This window comes from Ochotona curzoniae, unplaced genomic scaffold (genome assembly GCF_017591425.1).
Source record: "Ochotona curzoniae isolate NIBS_2020 unplaced genomic scaffold, NIBS_Ocur_1.0 scaffold_1037, whole genome shotgun sequence".
NCBI classification, from domain to species: Eukaryota; Metazoa; Chordata; class Mammalia; order Lagomorpha; family Ochotonidae; genus Ochotona; species Ochotona curzoniae.
Genome location: NW_024467083.1, coordinates 30,663,599 through 30,690,875, shown reverse-complemented (window position 1 = coordinate 30,690,875; position 27,277 = coordinate 30,663,599). Strand labels below are relative to the sequence as shown.

The window sequence follows — 27,277 nt, the reverse complement described above, 5'->3', positions numbered from 1 at the left end:
AGGTGTTGTTGAATGGGTTTTAGCAGGTAAGGGACACCAGGGAGGTCCTGGAGCCATTGAGGTTTGTTGTTGAAAAAAGTGACTACGTAAGCAAGTTACATCCCACAGTTGCTATAAGCAAATTCCTGGTAATAAGTAGTGCATGATTGATCTTAAAGCTTATTAGATCTACAGTCATCAATTTGAAGAAGTACAGTGGATTCATCTCTGAGGGGAACTAACCAGTCTGAGGGTAAGTGTTGGAGAAAATGAAGCTGAGTGGAAAAGTTTGAGACTGGTAAATCCTGAATCAATTCTTGAAATTCTGAAAAAGGTACGTTGGTTTCTAGAACAAGGTTAAGACTAAGGAGGTCATTAGGTCATTCTGGAATGGATGCCTTTCTGAAATGAGGGAGGCAGATAATTCCACGTGTGTTTAGTAGAAAAAAGAACATCCATTGGCAGGTGAATTGTGCCCAGGTCTCCAATAACATGAGGTCTGTGATTTAGAGAGGCCAGGATGGAACCATGACTCCTTTACTGTCCTTCCAGAAGCTCCTGTCATTCTACTTGAACTCTCCTGCCCCTGTGAGCCAGGCAAGCCCCACTGGCTGTTGTTTCTTTCCTCACATCTATAGCCACTTGGATCAAGGGATCCCTTATGACCAGATGACGGAAGAGAAGGCTGAATCTGGTTGGGATGGCCTCTGGATCTCATGACAAGTGTGGATCAAACCTAAGTCAGCCCTTGGTGGCCCTGCCTGAGGTCTTACAGGCAGAAAAGGCAAACCCATACCCAGAGTTAACAGATATTCCCCGTCAGCATGAAGCACTGGTGCTTGGAGGTAGCGGGGACACAGTGTAGTCAGCTTCCTGAAGAAGGGGAACGGGTGGTTCCCCTTGCAGTGACTTCTCAGTGGATGGTGTGCCAACAGCAGTTTTTGTCCATGAGCTTCTCCCTCCGTCCATGGGCTCATTTTGCCAGTGTTGCGATGCCAACCACAGTCTGGCTAACATTGTTTGGGTGAGGCATTCAGTTCACTTTGCTGTGGTAGGTTGTCTTTCTGTGGCAGATGGCCATTAACATGTAATGTCAAAAGGCCGACACACTTTATACTCCGTTTTCAGATATCCTGTGTGCCCTTTCCCCAGACTACCTGGACTGTGATGTTACACTGTTTCTGCCAGGTTCCTGACCAAGCCATTCACCCCAGTGAGTGTATGTATGTGTAGAAGCTTACTTCAGACAGATGCACAACACGACCTTCTGACAATTGGGAAGAATTCCCCTCACTGCCATGTTGGAAGTGCATCAGTGAGACCACAGTGCAGCCAGTCTGTTTTCAGCTTATTTCCACCCAGCAAGATACCCATGCATGTGGTGGCCTCAGCCCTTGTCTTCTGCCATCTGGGTCACACGAGATCCTTGACCCCCAGGTGGCTGTAGATGTAAACCAAGACGACCACTGGAGCCAGCAGTGCTTAACTGGCTCACAGTGTGGGTGACTGGGTCTGATCACCTTAAGCAGCTTTTTCTTTCTAGCCCTACTTGTGTCCAGCTCTGTGTATGACCACTCCATCTTATGGATGAGACCTACTCAATGTTACAATTTGTAGCTCTGATAGAACACAGGTTGTAATAAGTGTTTATGGCTATATAGCCAGTGGAGGTCACATGGAAAGTAGTGTCTCCCCACCAGGACCAGTCGTAGGCCTGGAGTATCTTTTCAAAGTTGTGTTGTACTCTGTCTCAGGCGGCTTGGCCTTGCTTCAGAACTGAGCTGGCCGTCCTATTGGGATTTGCGTGAACAACATATGGTCTTTCCCCAACACTGAGGCCTCTAATATGGTGTCTTGTGGCCCCAATAGCAGGGCTGCTTACGCCACAGTCTGCACCCGCTACACACCTTTCCTGCTCTGGGCTCCTCCTGAGATTGTTGGGTCAGAGACATGTCTCCAAGCATGGAGTATGCCCTCTGGACACCCACCAAGGTTTGTCAGGCAGCGTGTTCCCTTCTTAGTGGTGAGAATGGGAAAGGCAGATTTTCTTCTTGAGTTCAGAGGGACTGTCCTGACAGGGCTTCAGGCCACTAGAGTTCTGAAGACATCTCTGCAATGGCAGGATTCTGAATACTTGGAGGGTTTGGGTACTGCCCTTTACAGAGCATCTGTCCTACCAAATCCTCCAGGGCACTTGCCATTTCTTGTTTATCATGTGACTGTGATGTCATCAATGCAGTACTGTGATGTCCTATAGGAGGCCAGATGGTCCAGGTCTCCACACACTACATCATGATAGAAGCAGGAAAGTTTACAAAGCTCACAGGCAACGGGCTGTACATTGCTTAGCTCTGTGGAAGGAACCTTTTTAAAAATCTTGTAGAAAATAATACATTGCCCAAGCCAGTACATACCGTGTTCCTGAGCCTGTGTTCATCTGCTCTGGTGAAGATTTGAGATGGCCAATAGGATTACTGCTTACTGACTGACAGTACGCTCGTTCACTATGCTGGTGAATTAGATGGCAAGATGATGGGGATCACTGTCTATATCCTTTAAGCCTATGAGAGGCACACTAATCTATTACATTTATTACTAATTGGCCTGGAATGATGAAGGCAGTTCCAAGGGCTTCATGTCAGCCTTCCACCCATAGCTCCTGCCTCACAAACTAGGAAACCAGTGTACTATTTGTGCTATCAAGTATGTCCATTGCACATATCCACTAAGAATCACTAGATGGGGGCCCTGCACCATAATCTAGTGGCTAAAGTCCTCACCTTGAATGTACCAGGATCCCATCTGGGCGCCGGTCCTAATCCTGGTGGCCCCACTTCCTATCCAGTTCCCTGCTTGTGGTCTGGGAAAGCAGTCCAGGACGGCCCAAAGCCTTAGGACCCTGCACCCCCATGGTAGACCAGGAAGAGGCTCTGGGCTCCTGGCTTCAAATCGGCTTAGCTCTGGACATTGCAGTCACTTGGGGAAGAGAATCATCGGATGGAAGATCTTCCTCTCTGTCTCTCCTCCTCTCTGTATTGTCCCGTCCATCAGGACAGTCAACGGGGGTCGCAACCAACCTAGGAGAGAATGAAGGGACAAGAGAGGAGGAATGGACAGCAAGACAGGATGTCTGATCAAGCTGTCAGTTTATTGATTTCAACTGAGGGTTTTTATATTCTTCAGTAACTAAGGCTCAGGGAGGAAAGGAGAAACTGGGATGCAAGCCATGGTCTCAAGCCTGGAGCAGCCACCATATCAACAATAGTAACCAGCATATCGACAATAGCATAGGTAATCGGTAACAAGATGTCGGCAGGTGCAACATAAATCACATTCTGAAACAGTTGCTAGAAACGATTGAAGCTAAGTATGTGAGTAGTTTCATAACTTCTTTCCCAAGCATTTAGCCAGCTGGGTGTTTTCCACTGGCCCATAGGTCTATATTCAAAATGGCTTCAGTGTGGCTATGGTATACGACTCCTGACACTATATCTGACTTTCCAATCACTAGGTAGGTCTGTGGACCCAGCATCTCACCTGAACCAGGCCAACCCCCAGACTTTAACAGGCCTGTGATGATGCTTCAGTCCCTGCAGTGACCATGTCAAGTAAGACCCTGTCTACCCAGAAGTTCATGAGACGTTGGGATAACCTTTCTCCATTGTGGGTGACACATGGAAGGTCACAGATCCTTACAGTGATGGCCTGGGGGAATTAGTGTTGTAAACACAGCATGGTGTCTCCGGGTCCCTTCTCTTAAGAAGCATTTAGACAGTGGCTTCCCACCAAAGCGCTGGCTCCAAAAGACTTCCACTTTTCCTCTCTGAAGGAGTTACAACTACAGAAATTGTCCTCCCACTACAAGCCATGCAACTAGACAGAATTAGAAAACAAATGTGTATATGGAGATCTTGAAAAACAGGCAGTGTGAAGTTTAACAGAAAAGGAAAGCAAAGCCCTATCATTGCTTCAGCTTACTGCCCACAGGTGACTGTCCGCCAGATCCCCTCAGGAGCTATGCCAAGAGTGGAGCTCATGCACAGCCAGCTGGCTTCACTTCTCCGCTGGGTGGAGGGCACAGAGACCACTGCTGGGAGAGAGTGGGCGGGCTGGAAATGACGGGGCTTGAGCTGAGGAAGTGGCACAGAACTTTGGAGCCCTGCGGGGAGGGGGGTCTTTGATGTGCACACATGGGGTGAGACACCCCAAAAGAGTGGGTGAAAGAGATCCCAGGAGCTGTAAGCCAGGCACTCCTCAGCTCACCCAAGGCTGTGCATTTTCATTTCCTGTCAGCCGTTGTGAGTAGAACTTGCAATATGGGTACATAAGGCATCAGAGGAAGACTTTCAGGACTACAGTGAAGGCGTGTGGATTCACCATGAGCAGCTTTAGAGCATGCCAATCCAAATCCATCACTCATTAAAGAAAAGCAAGATCCACTGAGTAAACATGGAATTCCTAATGTCTGACATCTAAGTAAGTATTAAAATAGGAAGTAACACTGAGTGTGGTGGTTAAGACAGGACTTAGGACATCCATAGCTTAGGGTCAACGCTGTGGCATAGTGGGTCAAGCTGGCACCATCTGCAGTCCCAGATGAATGTTGGTTCAAGTCCCAGCTGCTCCACTTGTGAGCTCCCTGCTGATGTGGGAAAGCACTGGGCATTCCTGCCACCCACGAGGGAGATGGGAGTTCCCGGGTCCACACGTCTGCCTGGTCTGCATTGGGACATAAACCAGCCAATGGAAGCTTTCTCGGTCTCTTCCTTTCTCTTTATAACCGTGCCTTTCAAATAAGTAAATAACTTCTTAAGAAAATGTTTCTCTTGGTCTGTCTTCCAGCAGGACCGGCATTGTGGCCTAACGGGTCATGCTGCTCCTGCGACACTGGCATCCCACATGGGCTGCAGTTTGTGTCTGTGCCGCTGCACTTCCAACCCAGCTGCCTGTTAGCAGTGGGGGAAGGGCTTGGGCCCCTCCACCCGTCTGGGAGGCCTGAGCTCAGCCCCAGTGTTGGGAGCCATTTTGGGAGTGAACCAATGGGTGGAAGATGTCTCTGTCTCTTAGCTCTTTCAAGTAAATAATTTTTTTTTAACTGAAGTAAATTAGAATACTAGCCATCTTAATAAAACAAAAACAATGAATGAAAAAGGATTAAATAACAGTTATTTGAAAGCCAGGAGCTTCATGGGATCCCCCATGTGGCTGGCAGGCAATCGACCACTTGAGCCGTCTTCCACAGTTTTCCCCGGGCATATTAGCAGGAGGCTGGATTGGAAGCGGAGCTGTGAAACTTGAACCAACACCCGTATGGAATGCCAGCACTGTGTGCAGTGGCTTTACCTGCTATGCAACAGCACTGGTCCCCAAAACAACACACAAATAATGCATGAATCAAAAAGGAAATGTGAGTAAAAATTTTGAACTGATTAAAAAAGAAAATATTAGAATTTCTGAGAGAAAATTATGACATTAAATATATGCACTAGATACATGCATTTTTAATAAATTTTAAAAAGATTTATTTTATTACAAAGTCAGATATACGGAGAGGAAGATCTTCTGTCTGATGGTCCACTCCCAAGGTGACAACAGTGCTCGGAGCTGCACAGATCTGTAGCCAGGAGCCTGCCTGAGCCTCTTCCTGGTCTCCCATGCAGGTGCAGGTTCCCAAGGCTTGGCCGTTCTTGACTGCTTTCCCGGGCCACAAGCAGGGAGCTGGATGGGAAGTGGTGCTGCCAGGATTAGAACCCAGGCATGCAAGGCAAGGACTTTAGCCACTGGGCTACCACACCGGACCCATATGTATTTTTTTTAAATGGGAACTCTTAAAGTCAATCTAATTTTGCACCCCAAGTTCCTAGAAAAAGAGCAAACAACCAAAAACAAGCAAGAAAATTATAAAGAAAGAAAATCAATGAAGCTTAAAAAGAAATGAGTATAAAAAGAAATATAGGTAAAATGAGTGAAAGAGCTGATCTTTTGCTCTAGAAAACTGAGCAAGAGAGAAAAGAGGCAAGTTCCCAATATTAGAAATGATACATGAAAATGTGTTCCTGGAGGCCTGGCACGAGCAATGAGAACACGTGGGGCTGGAGCGATGGTTCCAGCAGCTCATCCCTCCGCCAAGTGCCAGCGTCCTACATGAACTGCACTGTATGTCCCTGCTGCCCCGCTTCCCATCCAGCTCCCTGCTTGTGGCCCAGGAAAGCAGTCGAGGACGGCCCAAAGCCTTGGGACCCTGCACCCGCGTGGGAGACCCGGAACAGACTCCAGGCTTCTGGCTTCAGATTGGCTCAGCTTCAGCCATTGCAGTCACTTGGGGAGTGAACCATCAGACAGAAGATCTTCCTCTCTGTCTTTCCTCCTCTTTGTTTATCTGACTTTCCAAAAAAAAAAAAAATACAAACCAGGATTCCCACCTTTACTCCTCTGCAGCTTCACACTGCTGCACCTGGGAGACGACAGATGACTGCCACACGTGTGTCATTGCTACGCACGTAGCAGACTGGAGGAAGCTCCTGGCTCCCGCCTGGCTGGGGATCATTGGGCTCTTGGGGAGTGGACCAGCAGATTGGAAGATCTCTCCCTTTCCGTTCCATACCTTTTTCCTTTTTTGAAGAGATAGATTTTACTGGAAAGAGTTCTACAGAGAGGGAAAAGGATCTTCCATTTACTGGTTCACTCCCCTGTTGGTCACAACAGCATGAGTTGATCCAAAGCCAGGAGCCAGGAACTTCTTGCAGTTCTCCCATGTGGGTATAGGAGACTAAGAACTTGAGTCATCCTCTGCTGCTTTCTCAGGCACATAAGCAGGAAGCTGGATTGGAAGTGAAGCAGCCAGGACTCAACTGGCACTGAAACAGAATGCCAGAGCCAAAGACAGAAGATTAGCCTACTGTGCCACCTCACTGGCCCCATCACACTACTTTTCAAATGAAAACTTTTAAAAATATACCAGCAAGATTTTTTTGGTAGGTATATGCAAAATTTTTCTTGAATTTATATGAAAAAAACAAAGGAACTAGGATGGCTAAAGTTTTTTTTTTTTTTTTTTTTGAGAAACGAAGTATGAGGCATCAATTGATCAGATTTCAAGACCTCTAGGGCTACAATTGTCAAAGCTGCACAGCACAGCTGGAGGGAGAGACACGGGTACGGTGATGCAGAGGACCCAGAGGCAGGCCCTCCCGGAGCAGCCTGACAGCGCCAGGAGAGCTCCCTGCAGGAGAGGCAGCTTGGGTAGCAGACGACGCTGGAGCAGCTGCCAGTGTGGGCGAATGGGCGGCTCCACCTGTCAGCCTTCACACAGATCTTAAAATGGCAATGAGACAGAAATAGGAAGCAGTTCAAACACGGAAGGAAATCATCCAGTATTAGGGCTGGACCAAGAGTTCTTAGATTTTACACCAAAAGCAGAACACATAAGAGAAAAATGGAAGATTTGGGCCTTATCAAAATTGAGAATTTGGGGGCTAGGTTTATTATTATTTAATGAAAAGGCAGATTAAAAATTATTTTATTGCAAAGTCAGATATACAGAGAAGATGAGAAACAGATCTTCCGTCCGATGATTCACTCCCCAAGTGAGCACAACGGCCAGTGCTGCGCCGATCCAGAGCCAGGAGCCAGGAACTTCCTCCAGGTCTCCTACACAGGCAAAGGGTCCTAAGGATCTGGACCGTCCTCGACTGCTTTCCCAGGCCACAAGCAGGGAGCTGCATGGGAAGTGGAGCTGTCGGGATTAGATCTGGTGCCCATATGGGATCCTGGCGCGTTCAAGGTGAGGACTTTAGCCACCAGGCCATGGCGCCGGGCCCTCTTCTATTTTCTTTTTTGTTTTTGTTTTTTCCCCCTATTTTCTCGTTGGATGGTTTGTGGCTTTTTTCACTGTTGGACTTAAGGGCTCTTATATAGTCACAACACTGGTTCTTTGTCAGATCTATGATTTGCAAACATTTTCTCCCAGTACCTTTTCACCCACTTTAGACTTCATATTGACTTACTCTCCCTTGCTCTCATATAAGATTTCCTCATTATTGGCGCTGGTGAAATGGCTCAACTAGCTAATTCTCCACCTCCAAGTGCTAGGATCCCATATGGGAACCAGTTTATGTTCTAGCTGCTCCACTTCCCCATCCAGCTCCCTACTTATGACCTGGGAGAGTAGCAGAGGATGGCCCAAAGTCCTGAGACTTGGTGCCCGTGTGGGAGACCCAGAAAAAGTTTCTGGCTTCTGATTCAGATCAGCTCAACTCTGGCCATTGTGGCTATTTAGCGTGTGAACCGTGGATGGAAGATCTCTCTGTTCCTCCTTCTCTAATATCTTCCTCTCAAAAAATAAAAATATTTAGGACCTGATGCAATAGACTAGTGGCTTAAGTCCTCGCCTTGCATGTGCCTGGTACTAATCCTGGCAGCTCCACTTCCCATGCAGCTCCCTGCTTGTGGCCTGGAAAAGCAGTCGAGGACGGCCCAAAGCCTTGGGACCCTGCACCCGTGTGGGAGACCTGGAGGATGCTCCTGGCTCCTGGCTTCAGATGGGCTCAGCTCCGGCTGTTGGGGAGTGAATCATCGGACAGAAGACCTTCCTCTCTGTTTCTCTTTCTCTCTGTATACCTGACTTTGCAATAAAAAAAAATATTTAAATATTTCTACACATGGAAAAATAACTACAAGGTATCTGAAAGTGTTGGTGGGGATGGGACATGAAGAGCACTCAGCCTACACAGCTGAACACGCACTTGCCATGTAAGTCAGCAGTGCATCAAAGCAGTGTAGGCTGGCCCAGGAGGCAGAGGGCATTGCAGGTAGGATGGAAGCATTGTAGCCCAGGTGTTAACAGCCGTACACTGCCCAACGTCCATTAGATTATTTATTCCAAACTCTTGGGTTTCAGTGTAGAAGTACCTTCGTCAGCCTAGCTCACGGGCAGGGGCAGCAAGGATTCTAACTTTTGTTCGAGGCTGCTGCCCTCATCCGTTCCAGATTGCCTTTCATCCTACAGGTGCAATAGAGTCCCTGCCGAGTGCCTTTACACTGTCCCCATGGAGCCACTGACCCTCAGCCTTGAGTCGGCGGTGTCCTCTGGACTCCGTCACAGAGCGCAGCGAGTTGCTGGTTTTCTGACTGTGCCTAACACACCCATCCTGCCATGCCCACGAGTTTCCGTCTTCCGTCTGCAGCTGTGCACTCAGGCCAGGGCCTCAAGCACACGGATCCTCTCCTCTCTCAGGAGCTGTGGGCGTGGCTCACGCGGGGCTGCAGCCTGATTATTGGTGTGGAGGTCAGGAGAGGAGGAGGGCTGTGTCTCCAAGGGAGCATGTGTTGCTTGGCAACGCAGAGGCCTCTCCATCAACTTTAAGCAAGGAAACCATGGCAACCTTTAACAGGGAGACGTGAACATTTGCAGGGCCAATGAGTGCACGAGTATTTGGGGACTCAAAGGATTTTTAATGCATTGGGTCCAACGTTGGGGAATCTCTGGCCAAGCTGCTGCCTGCAGTACTGGCATCTCATATGAGCACCAGCTGCTCCACTTCTGACCCAGCTCCCTGCTGATGAGCCTGGGAAAGCAGTGGAGGATGGCCCAAGTGCTGTGACCCCTGGCACCCATGTGGGAGACCCAGACAGTTCCAGGCTCCTAGCTTCAGCCTTGCTAGGAGATATTGCTCTTTCCTTTTCTCTCTGTAACTCTGTCTTCCAAACAAATCGATCTTTTAAAATGCATTGTCCTTATCCTGTATTCCAGGATTTACACGCCTTCTGAACAGCCCTGCCAGAATTGAGAAGTCAAACTGCTTGGAACCTTACTAATCATCCCTGTAATTAAACCCTAGCTTTAACCTCAGCTTAAAAAAATTAATTTTGTTTATTTGAAAGGCAGAGTTAGAAAGTGATATTCCATTCCCAAATGGTGACCACTACTGCTTTAAGCCAAAAGCCAGGAGCTAGGAGCTCCCTCCAGATCTCCCACGTGTCTATCAGGGACCAAAGTACTTGGGCCATCTTCTGCTGCCTTCCTAGAGCATCAGCAAGAAGCTGGATTGGAAGTGGAGTCTCTTGGGACTCGAACCAGCACCCATAAAGGATGCTTGTCTCCAGCCAGGGCCATCCAATTCCATCACCTTTATAGACCTCGGTAATTTTCCCATTAATCACTTGTGCACTCCCTTCTGCTAGGATCCTGTCCCCCAAAAACTTCCTAATACGGGTATGGGCATCTGTAACTAGAGAATTTTCCACTCTTCTTTCCCTCCTTGCTGGTCCCACTGAGGACTGGAGCAGGCGCGTCCTGCCCGCGCTGCGCAGCCATGCCCAGCAGAGGGCAGTAGAGGCCGGCCCGGCCTGACCGTGCCGCTCGCTTTCCATGCACTGCTGCCGGTCGGTCCGTCCGGCCTGAGGCTGCCGGATGGGAACCCCGGATGGGAACCCCGGCTCCCACTGTGGCCAGACCCGCATGCACTTTGGGTAGCAGAAGGAGACTGGCTCACGGCGCCCTGGTGACTTCACATCTTCGCTCTCTGACTGTCAGATCCCCTCTGGGCAATAATTCCAAGACACTTCCAACGTTTCTAGCCCCAAAATAGCACCGAGGCTACAACCACGTGAGAGCACGAGGGCCCAGCCTTGACCCGGATTCCCCTCACAGCCGCTGCTCTGCTGCAGCTTCCTCCCACGGCCACGTGCCCACACCGCCTCTCCCAAGGAAGCTATGTGCATACCAACAGCTGTCTACTGGCAGACTGAGTGGTTTAAACCTCTCTCTCTCTCTCTTTCTTTCTCTCTCTCTCTCGGCAGCGTTTGTGGCACAGCCAGTTAAAACGCCAGTTGCCACCCCGACATCCCATAGGCAGCACATGCATGCCAGCTGGGAGTGCCAGCTGTGCGGCTTCCCACCCAGCCTCCTGCAGAGGATGGCCCGAGAGCCTGGCCTTCTGCTGTCCCTTGGGAGACCCGGATGGAGTTCCAGGTTCCAGAGTCTGGCCTGGCCAGTCCCACCAGTGGGGGCTTTTGGGGAAGAAGCCAGTAGATGAAAGATGGAGCTCTCTTCCTGGGCCTTGCATATAAATAATTTTTAATGACTATTAAAACTGAAAGTCCATCACTTCCCAGCCCCTCCCTAACTCCCTTCCGTGTTAGTGAATGAGAACACACTTGGTCTCCCCAGGTCCAAACAACAAACCTGGGAGTCTTGCCTCCTCACTCCACTGCATTCAAACTATCAGTCCTGTCCATTCTTTCTGATTTGTTTTTTTTTTTAAGATTTATTTATTTTTATTGGAAAGGCGGATATACAGAGAGGAGAGACAGAGAGGAAGATCTTCCGTCTGATGATTCACTCCCCAAGTGAGCACAACGGCCAGTGCTGCGCCAATCTGAAGCTCGGAGTCAGGAGCTTCCTCCAGGTCTGCCTACACAGGTACAGAGTCCCAAGGCTTTGGGCCGTCCTCGACTGCTTTCCCAGGCCACAGGCAGGGAGCTGGATGGGAAACAGGGCCTCCGGGATTAGCACCAGCACTCATATGGGATCCTGGCACATTCAAGGTGAGGACTTTAAGTGCTACACTATCGTGCCAGGCCCTGATTTGTTTTTCTTAAAGATTTGACTTAGAGAAAGAGGAGACAGAAAGAGAGTTTCCACCCACTAAGTCACTCCCCAACTGGCTATCACAGCTGTGGCTGAGCCAAGCCGAAGCCAGGAGCCAGGAGCCAGGAGCTTCTGGTCTTCTACAAGGGTGCAGGGACCCAAACACATGGAGCATCCTTCGCTGCACATCTCCCAGGCGCATTAGCAGGGAGCTGGACGGGAAGTGGAGCAGCTGGGACTCAAACTGGTGCCCACAGGAGATGTCAGCATGGCAGGTGCCATGCCACAACGCTGGCCGCATGGAAGATGTTTTAAGGAAATATTTTCATAAGTCTGGGGAAAGCCAGTTTTTGTTCTTTTTTATTTTCTTTTCTTATGGAATCTGCATTGTGGTATATAGCAGGTTGTCATCCGCTGTGGGCATTGCTTCCTGTCTTAGCTGCTCCACTTCTGATTCAGCTCCTTGTTAAAACACCGGAGAAAGCAACAGAACACAGCCCCATGTGCTTAGACCCCTGTCACCCACATGGGCGACCCAGATGGAGTGCCAGGCTCCTGGCTTTGGCCTCACCCAGTCCCACTGGTGTGGCCATTTAGGGGGTGTGATGGGAGATCTCTCTCAATCTCTCTCTCTCTCAATCTCTCTCTCTCTCTCAATCTCTCTCTCTCTCTCCTGGAGCTGGGGCTGAGCCAGGCAGAAGTCAGCAGCCAGGAACTTCATCTGGGTCTCCTTCATGCGAGGAGGTTATCTTTGTTGCATTCCTAGCTACTGTTAGCAGGGAGCTGGATGGAAAATGGAGCAGTCAGGGCAGGCGTTAGTGGTCATGTTGGATGCTGGCATCATAGAGGCTTAACTCACAGTGCCACACATGGGCCACAAGAAGACCGGTTTAACTAGATCCCTGGGGAAGGCCTCTCGGAGACAGAGACCATGCAGGAAGCTGTCGCTGCCTCAGTGCTGGGCTCCCCAGCCTCCCTGCGAAGGGCACTGGTAGTGAGGGAGGCCTTTGCATGGAGAGGTGTCCTGGGGGCATTCCTTAGAAGAAAGACAAGCATCACTGACACAGTCCCTTCCTGTCCCCCGGCTTCCCCTGTGGCCACAAGGACAGGAAGGACACCCAGGGCTGCAGGGCCTGAACCCAAGCCTGCAGCCGCCATCTGCATGCCTGCCGTGGGAGAGGGGCAAGGCCCCCATGGGTGTGGCCTTTCTCTCCCTTTCAGCTCAGACCATCCCTGTGAACTGACCATTCCGTGAATAGATGTGGGGGCGTCAGGCAGAGGGCAAAGGCGCTGAAACGGGATCTCCCTGGGCATGCTGCCACGGCCAGCCAGGAGCCACTGGGAAGATCTACGCCCCTGGAGAACTATTTGGGTTTAAGTTCATGCGACACAACAGAAGGGTTTTAGGCATCCATTAGATTCTGTGACATAATTTTTTTTAAAAGATTTATTTATTTTATTGGAAAGTCAGATATACAGAAAGGAGGAGAGACAGAGAGGAAGATCCATTCAGTGATTCACTCCCCAATTGATCACAATGGCCAAAGCTAAGCCAATCTGAAGCCAGAAGCCAGGAGCTTCTTCCGATACTCTGTCACGGATGCAGGGTCTCAAGGCTTTGGGCTGCCTCCATTTCTTCACCAGACCACAAACAGGGAGCTGGATGGGAAGTGTAGCAATCAGGATATGAACCGGCACCAATATTCAATCCCAGCAGCCGCAAAGCAGGGATTAAGCCACTAGCTACTTTGCTGGGCTCTGTTTATTTATTTTTATTGGAAAGGCAGATCAGACTTAAGGTGAGAAGGCATGACGAGGCTATATCTGCTTGTTCATTCCCCAGACGGCTGCCATGGCCGGAGGTGAGCCCTTCTGAAGCCAGGAGTCAAGAGCTTCTTCGGGGTCTCCCATGCCGCTTTGGGTCATTGTCTGCTGCTCGGGCCAGTGAGGTCAAAAGCCAGGAGCCTGGTACTCAGGCGGGCAAACACAGTGTGCTCTCCCCTGCCTTCTGACGCGCCTCCCTCCATAACAGGAGTGACTGCCATCAGTCACACACATGTACGTTCTCACACACTCACGGAGCACTTGCTGTTTATCACACACGTGTAGCTGGGAGCCGGGACTTGGAGAGTGAACACATCAGAGTCTGTGCGAAGCTCAGTCAAGTGAGTGAGGAATTCCGATTGGCACGGTCACAGGGGCAAGGGCAGCTCTCCATGCCACACCTCGCTGCCCGATGTGCCTGCCTTCCTGCTGTAGCCTCAGGGCTGGGCACAGCGCCCCACAGAGTACAAGCACAGCGCCATGCGTCAGACCCACCCTCCACCAAGGGAGACTTTGAATGGATTTCATTTTCATCTTTGGAAAATATTTATGCATTTGAGGGGGCCGGTGGCAGGAGCCTGGAACGCCATCTGGGTCTTCCACGTGGGTGACAAGGGGCCAGGCCTGTGAACACTGGCTGCCTCGCAGGGTGCGCATCAGAGTCAGGCTGGGCTGGAGGCAGAGGCGGGCAGAGAAGTCCCGAGCACAGGATGCAGGCGCCACAAGCGGCAACTTAGCCACAGGGCTAAACACCCACTGCAAGTGTATTTTTATTTATTTTCATCTACCAGAACAGTTGCATCACCCCCACACACACACACTCACATACACACACGCATCTTCCATTCAGTGGTTCACTCCCTGGTGCCCTCAACCGTCAGGACTGAGCCAGGCTGAAGCCAGAAGCCAGGAGCTGCACCAGGGTCTCTCATGTGGGTGGCAGGGACCGACATACTTAGGCCATCCTGTGCTGAATCCCAGGTGCATTAGCAGGAAACGAGATCAGAACTAGAGCAGGGTCCAACGGGATAGCCTAGGGGCTAAATATTTGCCTTGCATCTGTCAGGATCCCATATGAGTGCCAGTTCATTTCTCAGCTGTTCCACTTGCTATCCAACTCCCTGCTTGTGGCTTGGAAAAGCAGTGGAGGATGGCCCAAAGCCTTGGGACCTGCACCCACGTGGGAGACTCAGAAGAAGCTCCTGGCTCCTGGTTTCGAATAGGTTCAGCTCCAGCTGTTACAGCCATTTGGAGAGTGAACCATCTGAAGGAGGAACTTCCTCTCTGTCTCTCCTCCTCTCTGTATATCTGCCTTTCTAATAAAAATAAATAAATCGTTAAAAAAAAAAAAAAAAGGTAGAGCAGCTGGGTTCTGAACCAGGCACTCTGAAATGGGATATGGACATTGTAAGCAGTAGCATAACTTGCTGCCCCACATATTTCTAAAACAAACTCCTGGGCCTGGCATGGTGGCCTAGCAACTAAAAGTTCTCACCTTGAAAGCGCTGGGATCCCTTATGGGCGCCGGTTCTAATCCTGGCAGCTCCACTTCCCATCTAGCTCCCTGCTTGTGGCCTGGGAAAGCAATTGAGGACAGCCCAAGACCTTTGGACCCTGCACCCACATGGGAGACCTGGAGGAGGTTCCTGGCTCCTGGCTTTGAATCGGCACAGCACTGGCTGTTGCGGTCACTTGGGGATCTTCCTCTCTGTCTCTCCTTCTCTCTGTATATCTGACTTTGCAATAAAAATAAAATAAATCTTAAAAAATAAAAAGACCTGCATATCTTGCTTCCACCCTGTTGCGGTCACTTGGGGATCTTCCTCTCTGTCTCTCCTTCTCTCTGTATATCTGACTTTGCAATAAAAATAAAATAAATCTTAAAAAATAAAAAGACCTGCATATCTTGCTTCCACCAGGAGACACTTCAGTCATGCAGCCGGGTCCCTCTGACCCCAACCCCCGCCCCACCACTGTCCAATCACACAGCTGGGCATCTGGAAACTGCCACTCCCGCCCGCCCTCTCCCTGCACCCACTATGTCACCGCTCCAGGCTCGAGGCTCCAGGAAGAGCTCCGAAGAGCATCCCCTGTGACACTTGGTGGTTCAGAGTCCCAGGAAATGTTTGTTTTTGGCAGAAGGTTTTGCCTGGAGTTTCTGAACACAGGTATGTTGTTGGTGCCACCACAGCCAAGTGTGATTCTAGAAGCACTTAACTCCTCGAGTTCCTACCCCGTGGCTTCCGGGGCGTCGTTCTAGCAGTTCCCGACACACCCTGCTCTACTGCCCTTTCACAGGTGACAGTGCCTGAGAGCCAGGCAGAGACAGGAAATAAAACACAATCCCTACTCATTTATTGCTTCCGTTGCCATGGGGATGTCCACAGATGACACACTCAGCCTGCAGAGTGAGCGGGCTCCCTCCCAGTCCCAGTGAGAGGTTCTTCCTTCAGGGGAGCCAGTGCACCGTGAAGGCCGGAGACTAGCACAGACATGACAGCCCATCTCGGCCTCTCAGGCCCGTGCCCTTGCCTCCTGGCTTGGAGTCCAACCACAGGCACTTTGTTCCTAAAGTTCTCCACGAACAGAATCTACAATCTCCAGAAGTTCCCCAAGAAGTTCCTACTTTGCAAATTGCATGACCCTCAGTGAGTTGGTCCTCCATGCCTGGTCGTCTCCTCTCTGGATGTCCTCCCAGCCCAGTTACTCTTACCACCGCTTCCAGGGACCACGGAGAGCAGGCCTGGGGCGTGGCCTCCCTCTTTCTGCTCTTTTCAGAGCCCCACCCCACTTCTTGGTACCCCTGCTGGCCCCCCACCCCCAGCAGGAGGTCAACCAATGAAAAGCAAGCCAGTCATGGTCACGGTCGTGGCGTTGGTCCTCATCCTTCCCAGTGAGATAAAGCAGAGAGAGGGAGCAGGGAGGGCTGTTTTTAATGAGGATTTTTAAAAGCCTCTCTCAGACAGCAGACAGAGCCCGAGGCAGCTCGGGAACCCGGGTGCGGGCAACAGGCCTGCTGCCTCCGACGACCCTGCAGGACAGAAAGAGCCCTGCTCAGACAGGGTGGCCTCCTCCCGCCCACACAGTGAAATCCCACCATCACAATGGCTTCAGGAACCATCCCACCACTTGGGGAATAACAAGGTTGGGTAGCCCAGACGGCCCAGGCTGGCTTGAAGGTGAGGAGTGTGTGATTTCATCCTGTTGCTGCCCCCTAGGCCTCTCTCTGGCCCCCGATTCCCCAAAACAGTGTCCAAATGTGCATGGAGCTTCCCCTTAGCTCCCACGTTTGCTGGCTTTCCCACCCTGGGCCCTACAGCAGAAAGAAGCCTCGGCCTGTAAGTGAGGCTGACACCCACCCAGAGGCTGGATCCCGGCTGCTCTCTCCTGACAGCCGAGCATCGTGATTCTGCTAATTAAGCCGCTTTCTTGTCTTTAATTAGCTGCCTGTGAATCTTGTTGGGAAGTCTTGGATCCGTGAAATAATCTGGGATAAAAATCAAAAGGAAGACATCAGTTATGCTGGGGGAGGGGGTGGCGGGGGAGGGAGGGAAGGACTGGGAGGGAGCCCGCTCACTCTGCCACAAAGCTCGGGCGGGCCGCTTGCAGTGGCCCTAGCAGTGTCGCTGGAGGTTCCAGTGTGAGATGCTAACAGCAAACTGTTGTGGCAAATCCCTGTGGCCGATGGCCCAGCCAGCAGTCCCGAGCCTGCCAGGGAGGGCTCACAGGGCTGGCACCCGTGGCCTGCACGCTGTGCTGTCCCCCACCACCACCACACTTGAGGCACAGGCCGATGCTTGCTGACACGTGGGGAGCCGCCGTCACGGCGGGCAGCTCTGGGAGTCTCTGGGCCCAAATGCATGCCAAGTGTTATTCTTGTCTCCTCTGGGCCTGCCAGCTCCTGTCTGGGAGCCATCCCACTTTCTCTGAGAGCATCCTCTCCGCGGAGAGCTGGGTGATGACGGAGGAGGGGTGTTGTACACGCTGCCCCCTTCCCCACACTGTACATCAGACACGTGCTGAGGTGCAGACAGACACGGCAGTGGGCCCCGCCCGGATGTTTCCTCTAAATACCATTGACCTTCAGCCAGCTCGGGCAGTCCATTAGAATTACCTGGGGAGCCTTTAAAACTGTGGATGCCGGGCCTCGCCCCCGACTAATTAAATCAAAACCTCCTGGGGTGGCGTCTGGACACCAGCATTTCTTAAAAGCTCCCAGGTGCCGCTGGTGTGCAGCCAGGGTAGGGCAAGAAGGGCAGCCAGGGTGGGGCCAGAAGGGCAGCCAGGGTGGGGCAAGAAGGGCAGCCAGGGTGGGGCAAGAAGGGCAGCCAGGAGGGCCTCCCTCTGGGACTCAGAATCCCCCCCTCCCTTGCCAGGAGGAAGCCCCACCCCAGGCCCTGTCCACCTGCCCACCCCCCCAGCATGTGCCAGGGAGTGGAGACACCTCTGGAGAAGGTCACCCGAGGAAGGAGCACCGCCGAGACTGGGGGCTCCCCTGGGGTGGGGGGATAGCTCCGGATTTGCCTGAATCAGGATTCTCAGTATTTCTTCCAGCTTTCTGCCACCCAGAACAGACACCACTTTTCTCACCTGCAGCAAATTCCCGGATGTTCTCTGGTCTCTTCAAGAACAGTTCTCTGGAAAAACATACAGGGGTGGGGTGGGTGGGGTAGGAGGGAGAGCAGGTATTCAGCCACCTCGGGAGTGAACCCAGCAGCCCACTCCTGCTGGCCAAGGCCCTCTCACTCCAGCTCAAGAACTGGAGGCAAGGAGTGCAACGCCCTGCATGGCCACCGACTCAGAGTGCGTGGCCGAGTTCCCATGGAGCTCGCAGGTAGAGGGACAGATCCACAACCTGTGATGTCCTGAGAAAATGGAGGCATGCATTCCCAGTTAGGGCAGCAGGATGACCACAATCAACAGCTGCAAAGATGGCTTCAGAGGGTCACTGGCCCTGCAGACCCTGGGACAGACACCACGCTGGCCCTCTGTGGCTTATAAAGCACGCCCGCAGCGTTGTCTGTGCAATGCATCCGTTTCACAGATGCAGAAGGCAGACTCTTGATGGGCAATCATGTACCCAGGTTCATAAAGACAGTAAGTAGAGAGAGCCGGCCTTTTAATTCCTAAGGCAGCGCGTGCCCTTGGCTGTGGGCTGCCCCATCCTGCCAGCCCCACTTCCACGTCCTCTGGGCTGAGGCCACCCCAGCCCAGGAAGCTCCCCTCTCCAGCTTTAAGACTCTTGTTCTCCTTCCGTGATAAATAACTGTATCCAATATGAGGCATTGGGGTTGCTTTTTCTTTTAAAGATAAACTGGGCTGACCTCCAAGCAGTGACGTCAAGGGGGAGAGCACATGTAAGTTCCTAAATGTTTCAAAAGGCCGAGGAAGCTCCAGCGAGCACTGAGAGGGAGGCTACGGGCCCTGCACAGCTGATCCCATACAACGGCAGGTGGGAGAGAGGGACAGCAGAGGCACAGGGGGCCGTCGGGACCAAGCTGGGAGCATCTTCTGTCTCCAGATGGGACTTTCTCTGAGCAGAGATGCCAGTTCGCCTCCACTCTCCTACCCACAGCATCCACAAGAGCACTCAAGGAATGGCTGGGCTCCCAGATGGCAGTGGGAGAATCCGAGACGTTCAGTTTGGTAGGAGTCAGGGGTCTGCACAGCAAGGAGTGGGGTCAGGGGTCAAGCGGTGGGAAAATGCCAAGGCAGCTATGTGAGGCGGGCCTGGAATGCCAGGGATCACAGACTTGTCCTAAACTGGAAACAAAACAGTGGGAGTGCTGTGGCGGTACATGGGTTAGTCATCTGCCTGCTGAGTCGGCATCTCATGGGCACAGGTTTGTGTCCCAGCTGCTCCACTTCCCATCCAGCTCCCTGCTTGTGGCCTGGGAAAGCAGTAGAGGATGGCCTGAAGCCTTGGGACCCTGCACTTGCATGCAAGACCCAGAAGAAGCTCCAGGCTGCTGGCTTCAGATCACCTCAGCTCTGGCCATTGTGGCCATTTGGGGAAGTGAACCAGTGGATGAAAGATCTCTTGATTTCTCCTCCCTCTCCGTAAAGTCAGCTTTTCCATTAAAAATAAATCTTAAAAAAAAGGACAACAGCAGGCAAGTAGTGCATGAGTATACTACAGTTGCACAATGGGACACTACACAGAGGTGAGGGTGCCCGATGCTGCCGAGAGGAAGCCAAGCCCAGAAGAGCACAATTAGGCAAAAGGCAAGCCAGGCTGCGCTCCGAGGGGTCAGGACACCTTCCAGTCCTGGGGTGGGGGGATAACTGGAAGGGACTCCCACAGGCGGCTAGGGGCAGTCAGGCCTGGGAGTTCTCCCAGCTTAGGATATCTCACTTCTCTGCAAATTACATTTCCTGAGATGCTAAGAGCCAAGCAGGACCGCGGGTGCTCTGGAGGCGCCCGAGGCTCTCCCAGCCTGGGGCTGACATGCTCAGGGCTGGATGTGGGCAAGATCCACCTGCCTGGGAATCCACGAAGACACCCAGCAAGGCCTTCCTACAGGTTCACACAGCTCTCCTCTCTACACCCCCAAACGTTTCTGGGTGCCGAACATGAGTGACACTGCTGCTGTTCCCTCTGCAGATTCACAGTGTTAGGGGTTCTGTACACTGGTGTCTTGATGGGTGCAGCCTGGAGAGCCGTGGCCAAACAGTCACAAAATACCAGGATCCAGGAACGCAGGTGGGAAATTCACTTCACTAACTAGCATAGCTGGGAGTTTCTCTGGGCTTCCTGTAAGCCGGGGCCAGGGGGTGGGGGCAGAGCCCTGCGTAGAAATCTACCCACACTATGAGCCCACTGGAATCTATGAGCTCAGTTCAAGTCCCACCTGCTCCACTTCCCATCCAGCTCCCTGCTGATGCACTGGCAAAGCAGCAGCGGATGGTCCAAGTGCTTGGGCCTTGACACCCACGTGAGGGACCTGATGAAGTTCCAGGCTCCTGGCTTCGGCCTGTCCCAGCCCCGACCTTGTGGTCATCTGGGGAGTCAATGAGTGGAAGATCTCTTTCTCTGCCTGTCTCTGTACTTTTGCCTTTCAAATAAAGAAGTAAATCTGAAGAAAATGACAGCACAGACACGTGGTCAGGACTCTGTCTTCTTGGCCACCTTCCGCCTTTGTCACAGGAAGAATCATGTGAGGTATCCCCGGCAGGTGAGTGGCGGATTCTAGCTCCTTCTGGAATCAGGCAAACAAAACATCACTATCACCAACCCCCTATCCTACAAACCTACCTGTCCCCAGCCAACCCCCTCCCCAAAAAGGAAAGGCCTAAAGGGGTAAGGGGTTCCCTGGAGGGTAGGTTCAGGGACACCACAAAGAAAAGCAGGGAGACCTGGCTGGTGCTGGGGGAAGGGAAGGGATGGGCGGGAGGAAGGAGATGTAGGGTCAGGGAAGTCACCTCTTTCTCCTGCAAACAGCCTGGCCACACAGAAAGACAGGGCCACCCCTCACATGGCAGCAGAACACCACCTCATGCGCCATCCCCCAGTGCTCCCATCCTGCTGTTGGTGAGCAATGCGAACGAGGATTTAATTCAGGCTTTTAACATCCCTCCTCCATTTCTCTGTTGGAACTGCTGCAATGCCCCAGAATAGGAACACAGTCATTCTTTTTCCTGCAGAATAAAAACTCCAAAACCATGTAGGCACACCTGATCCCTAGGTCGGGAACTGACAGACCACCCCTACACTGTTTTTAAAAGATTTATTTCTATTGGAAAGGCAGATTTACAAAGAGAAGGAGACAAAGATCTTCCATCTGCTGGTTCATTCCCCCAAACAGCCGCAATGTCCTGAGCTGAGACAATCCGAAGCCAGGAGCATCTTCCGGATCTCCCATGTGGGTGCAGGGTCCCAAGGCTTTGGGCCGTCCTCAACTGCTTTCCCAAGCCACAAGCAGGGAGCTGGATGGGAAGTGGAGCATCCGGGATATGAACTGATGCTCATATGGGATTCTATTGCTAGCAAGGTGAGTATTTAGCCATTGAGCCATTGTGTCTAAACTACCTCCTGCTCAGGCCTCACCTTCAGCTTTCCAGGGGAACAGCCTTCCCGGTTTCCTTCTCCCATCTGTCCTCGGAGAGTTGCTGCCACTTGGAAGGCTGACCAGAACAGGAATAGTGAGACTCGGGATGGGGCAGGGAATGTGCCTCTCCCCAGGCTGACTTCAGAGAGCCCCGCCTTTGGCTGGGAGCCCCGGCAGACTGGGGAGCCCTGGGTTTGATTTTCAGTTCAGCGGCCTGAGAGAGGCACCTCCGCTCTCTGAGCTGAACTTTTCTCATCTGCCATAGGGAAATGACACGAGCCGCCTTGTGTCTAGTTGTGTCTGTCTCGCTAGCACTCCGACTCTTGGCCTCCCCAGTACCTGCTTGCTCTCTGGCTTCCCACGGACAGACTCTGAGGACAGGTAGCTCTGATCATGGTCCCTGCGTGTCTGTATTCCTCACCATCTGTTCACTGCTTAGGCGGGACAGTGAAGACAGCAGTGCTAAGATGCTTTGTATTTCTGGTTTGTGTGCTGTCAGGAGTTCCAGGAGAGGTGAGGCCTAGCAGTAGTGGAATGTGGGCAGCGAAGCCAGGGAAAGGTGAATTCTGCAGCTTTGTGAGTGTGTCCAGGTTATTTGTTGCATGTCTCTTAGGATAATTTATATTGTTGGGGAAGCTGGGACACAGGTCTTCAGCTTAATGGATGGACTTCAGGGTAATGACCATTTGTTTCTCTTGGGGTTATGATTGACTGGATTGCCATATGGACTTGTGATTTGCTATTTCTAGTGCTATTTCCTGTTATCACCAAGCTTGGTTTACATGGCAGGATACTATATGGATGTCAGTTCTAATCCCATCTGCCCTGCTTCCCAACCAGGTCCCTGTCTGTGGCCTGGGAAAGCAGTCAAGGGCAGCCCAAAGCCTTGGGACCCTGTACCCATGTGGGTGACCCAGAAGAACTCCTGGCTCCTGGCTTCAGATTGGCTCAGCTCCAGCCATTGCAGTCATTTGGAGAGTGAACCACCGGACAGAAGATCCTCCTCTCTGTCTCTCCTCCTCTCTATATATCTGACTTTCCAATATAAATAAATAAATAAATAAATAAAGACTCCTTAATAAACCTTAGACATGTCCGGTGTGATCTCAGTCATATCCTGCAACAAAGCAAAGGTCTGGCTCGAAAGTCTGGCTTTGGGCAGGAAAGAGTTTGTTATAGGACACACTGGAAACTGGCCTTTTTACAAAACAACAACAAGGGAGTATCTTCCAACACTTGAGACTTTCCTACAGTAAGGTTCTCAGAGAGGGAAGGGAGTCTCAGACGTGTGTGACGGAGGAAGCTTCTCGGGTGATTATGAAAAGCTCGCCCCAGCTACGGACAGCGTCCTGCACGCCAACTCTGCTTGGGCTTCCCAAGGCTAAATCTTCCCCAGTTAAAGGGAATAACATGCATATTCTTTCTCCTTTTTAGGATTTATTTATTTTTATCAAGAAGTTAGATATACAGAGAGGAGGAGAGACAGGGAGGAAGATCTTTCATCTGATGATCTGCTCCCCAAGTGACCATAACAGCCGGTGTTGTGCTGATCCGAAGCCAGGAATTTCTTCCAGGTCTCCCACACAGGTACAGGGTCCCAAGGCTTTGGGCCGTCTTCTACTACTTTCCCAGGCCACAAGCAAGGAGCTGGATGGGAAGTGGGGCTGCCAAGATTAGAATCGGTGCCCATATGGCATCCTGGCATGTTCAAGGCGAGGACTTTAGCTGCTAGGCCACTGTACCGGGCCCATGCATATTCTTAAGAATGCAGAGGGGCAGGGCTGACACAATGGCTCACCTTCACTAGCCTGGATCCCATGTGGACGCCGGTTCTAATCCCGGATGCTCCACTTCCCATCCAGCTCCCTGCTTGTGGCCTGGGAAAGCAGTAGAGGACGGCCCAAAGCCTTGGGATCCTGCACCCACATGGGAGACCTGGAAGAAGCTTCTGGCTGCTGGCCATTACAGCCACTTGGGGTGTGAACCAGTGGATGGAAGATCTTTCTTCTGTCTTTCCTTCTCTTCGTAAATCTGCCTTTCCAATAAAAATAAATATTTAACAAAAAAAATGTTGAGGGGCCAGCCTCAGAGTATAATAGGATAAGCCTCTACCCTCAGCGCCAGCGTTCCATATGGGTGTCAATTCAGGTCCAGCTGCTCCATTTCCAATCCAGTTCCCTGTTTAGGACCTGGAAAAGCTTCAGAGGAGGACCAGAGTCCGTAGGCCTCTGTATCCACATGGGAGGCCCAGAAGAAGCTCCTGGCTTCGATCAGCCCAACACCAGCTAAGCAGTCACCGGGGGAGTGAATCAGTGAACAGGCGATCTCTCTCTCTCTCTCTCTCTAGCTGCCTTCTCTCTGTAAATCTGCCTTTTAAAAAGGAGAAGAAGAATGCAGAGATACCTGAGGGAAATCCTAGGTGCCATAAATCTCAGAGTTTGAAGAAATTTCACCTCAGGATGTTTTTTAACTTTAAGCAATGTTAGGGAGTGTTTAAAGAAATACACAGGGCTGGGCATTTCAGCTAGCAGTCCAGCTGACAGACCCCACGTCCCATATGGGAATGAGAATCGAGCTCCTTACTCCAGTGACCTGCTCCTACAGACCCAGGGACTAGTCATAATGGTCCCAGGAATCAGGTTCACACCCCCCAAATGGGAGACCCAGTATGCCTTCCTGGCTGCTTGCTGCCCGGCCCAGTTCCCAGCCCTGGCCGGCACCTGAAGAGTGGGAGCTCCATCTAGCCCCCTCTGATTCACATTTGAAAAGGACAAAAACAAAGGGGAGCTTTCGGATTCATGGAACTCCAAGGAGATTTGTTCCAGTTTCTCCCCGGCCACCCAACGCTGGGATAGGCAACCACCTACCTTAAGAAACCACTGATGAGAAACCCCACTTCTTTGTGGGCCCTTAGATACTTCTCATTGGCAATCCGAGTCTGAATCTAGGCGTACAAGAGCAAAGGGTTCTGTTGCAGGAGACACCCAGTTCCCAACCCTGGAGGTGCCCAGCGCGTACCCTCCGCATGCTTGCAAGTGGAAGCTCGGTGTGAGCGAGTCAGCGCTTGCTGCCCTCCAGCTACGCTCAGGTGTCCTTACCTGGGGTCGGCGGCTGACCCGAGTGGGTTTCCACTCTCCCACCCGACCCCAGCTTTCGCTCTTACTGCTCTTCCACTCGGTGTCCAGGTCCTGCCCCTCAGGGCGGTCTCCCCAACTCCCCTCCTCTCCTCCCCAGCGACCTCCCGCTCCTCTTCTCCTGCCTGTCTGGGGGAGGGTCTCGGTCTTAGGGGAGCTGCCCTTGGATGATGGAGATCAGGGGGGTGCGGGCGTGCCTGTACCTTGAACTCACGCAACTTCTCCAGCTGCTCGGGGCTCAGCACCCCAGGGTCGGGTCCCAGCAGCCCACTCAGCAGCTCGCTGGGCAGCAACGCCATCTTGTCGCGGTTGTCAAGGCGACGGGCCGCGGGTTGCGAGGCCCCGCCCCCGAGTCCGGCCCTGCTGGGCGGGGCGAGAGGGGGCTGGGCAGGGTCCTGAGGGAGGGAGGCAGGGAGAGGGGCGCCCTGGATGGTGCTGGAGAGGGCCGGGTCTGCTTGCCAGCGAACTTGCAATGAGCTCTTCTTCCTGACCCCACACTACCCCAAACAGGCTTTGCTCTCAGCTCCAGAGCCAGACAAGGAAAAGGGTTAGCCAGAACCTGAATCCCAACTGGGTCACTTGGACGGAAGGTGGCGGAGGTCCTGGCGCTGGGGATGGAAGGAACCAGGCCTCCGCCTTCGCCCTGGCCCCCAAGTTAGCCCTTGGAACTAAGTTCTGCAGAGGAAGGGATGTGCTCACATCAAGAAGCTTGGAAGGGACTTGAGGGACATCCTGTGAGGATTCATTTTCTCTTCTCCAGCTTCCCCCTAGGCCCCTCCTACATCCTAAGTTATTTCTTCCACTCCCAATTGAATAGAGGAAGAAAAAGGCAATGGTTCTGCCAAGGATCCACTTAACAAAGCCAGAGAGCTGAAAATAGCCGACTGGGAAGGGCCTGCCCAGCTCCCGACACCCAAGGAGGCAGCGCCCAGCCCAGCCTTGCCTTCCCAGAGGCTGCAGCAAGGAACCCCCGAAGGGAGGCTGCCTTCTCAGATGTGCGAACAGCTGTCCCAAGGAGCAAGGACAGGCACATCAGGAGTGGGCTGCACGCCTCTTGCCAGGAACCCCATCTGGGCTATTTGTTTTTCAGACGAGAGAGGGAATACAGTGTGAGGGAGATAAGCTGCCATCTGTCAGAGCTGGTGTTTTTCCGGCAGAGCAGAGGTTAGCCAGGGATGACATTTCCTAGTCCCCTGCCCCAGAGGGGACTGTGGGACCCTCCAGAGGCGACCGCAAGACACCTGTGGCTCTTCATCACCTAACATGTGGCTGAGAGTGTTAGATGTGCTCCCAGTGTAAAATATTTTTTTTTAAATATGTTTTTAATTTTTATTGGAAAGTCAGATTTACAGAGAGAAGGAGAGACAGAGAGGAAGATCCTCCATCCACTGGTTCACTCCCTAAGCAGCTGCAAAGGCTGGAGCTGAGCCGATCTGAAGCCAGGATCCAGGAGCTTCCTCCAGGTCTCCTATGTGTGTATAGGATCCCAAGGCTTTGGGCCATCCTCTACTGCTTTCCCAGGCCACAAGCAGGGAGCTGGATGGGAAGTGGAGCAGATGGGACATGAACCAGTGCCCATATGGAATCCTGGCACATGTAAGGCGAGGATTTAGCTACTAAGCTACCATGCTGGGCCCAAATAAATAAATCTTTATGTTTAAAAAAAAACAGTCAGCTCCCTTGTTTCTTTTTATTTTTTGAATGTGGTTAGTAGAAATCTCGAAGTTGTAGACGTAGTTTGAGTTCTATCCCTGCTGGAAGCTGGACTGGCAAACCCCTGGACACATACACTCCTAGGCTCTCCGCTCTCGTTCCCCGTGCCCACGCAAGCATAACTGTGTCCTCCTCAGGGTCCCTTAGGGCATGATGTTCTTGTGCTTTCAGCATCCATCATGCCTTTGTGGCAGGATTGCATCCTGTGACGCAAAGGCCCACATGTGAGCGAGGCTACTTCCTTCCTTATCAGCCTGCCTCTCGGCACTCACCATCACATATCACACTGGCTGCCTTTCCCACTGGAAATAGAGGCCGCTTAAGGGCAGAAAGCTATATGACCAATCCTTTTGTTTGTTTGTTTGTTCATTTGGGGGGAGGTTGGAAAGGTATATTTAAAGAGAAAAGAGACAGAGAGAAATATCTTCCATCTGCTGGTTCGCTCCTCAAATGACTGCAACAGCTGAAACTGGGCCAGTCTGAAGCCAGGGGCCCAGAGTTAGTTATTTATTTGAAAGGCAGATGACACAGAGAAAGGAAGAGATAAAGGGAAAGAGAGAGAGACGTTCCATTGCTGTTCATTCTGCAAAAGCCCACAGCAGTAGGGCCAGAGCAGAAGCCAGAAACTCCATCCTGGTCTCCCACGTGGGTGACAGGAACCCGCACACTCGGGCGGGCTCCATGGGGGGCGTTGCAGCAGGTCGTCATCAGGCCTGGAGCCAGGCACTCCGACAGGAGAAGCAGGTGTCCCAGGTTTAACTCACCCACTGCTAGGCAGTACTGGCTTTATGTAGAGCTAGGGCCGCTCCGGAAAAACTGACCACAGAGAAGAAAGAGGCTAAGTCCAGGGAGGGTGGGCAGAGGAAGTGTCTTGCAGGAATTAGGGTAGGGAAGCCTGGTTTCTGAGCACTTGTTTCTGAAGTTTCTTCCTGGACAGAAATGGCTCAGGTTGAGCCTTTAGGCCACAGGCAGAGATTTTCTTTTCTCCT

At 51.9% G+C, this 27,277-nt stretch overlaps 1 protein-coding gene across 1 annotated transcript; it reads right to left on the bottom strand.

Moving 5' to 3' along the window:
- Positions 1-16,269: 16,269 nt before the first annotated feature.
- RIIAD1 (regulatory subunit of type II PKA R-subunit domain containing 1) lies at positions 16,270-24,888 on the bottom strand. The gene is made up of 5 exons (XM_040999063.1): positions 24,779-24,888; positions 24,309-24,385; positions 17,984-18,030; positions 16,753-16,880; positions 16,270-16,424 (listed from the first exon to the last, which is right to left on the bottom strand). The coding sequence occupies exons 1-4, from the start codon at positions 24,872-24,874 to the stop codon at positions 16,810-16,812; spliced, it is 291 nt and encodes a 96-aa protein (XP_040854997.1). The 5' UTR covers positions 24,875-24,888; the 3' UTR covers positions 16,270-16,424; positions 16,753-16,809.
- Between the last annotated feature and the right edge of the window lie 2,389 nt (positions 24,889-27,277).

Bases quoted from the DNA above. Each gene is read 5' to 3' on its own strand.
- RIIAD1 (XM_040999063.1), bottom strand. From the start codon at position 24,874: ATGGCGTTGCTGCCCAGCGAGCTGCTGAGTGGGCTGCTGGGACCCGAC. The intron at 18,031-24,308 runs GTAGGTGGTTGC...ATGTTTTTCCAG, and splicing joins CTCATCAGTGGTTTCTTAAG to AGAACTGTTCTTGAAGAGAC. The intron at 16,881-17,983 runs GTGAGAAAAGTG...TTTTTATCCCAG, and splicing joins CATCCGGGAATTTGCTGCAG to ATTATTTCACGGATCCAAGA.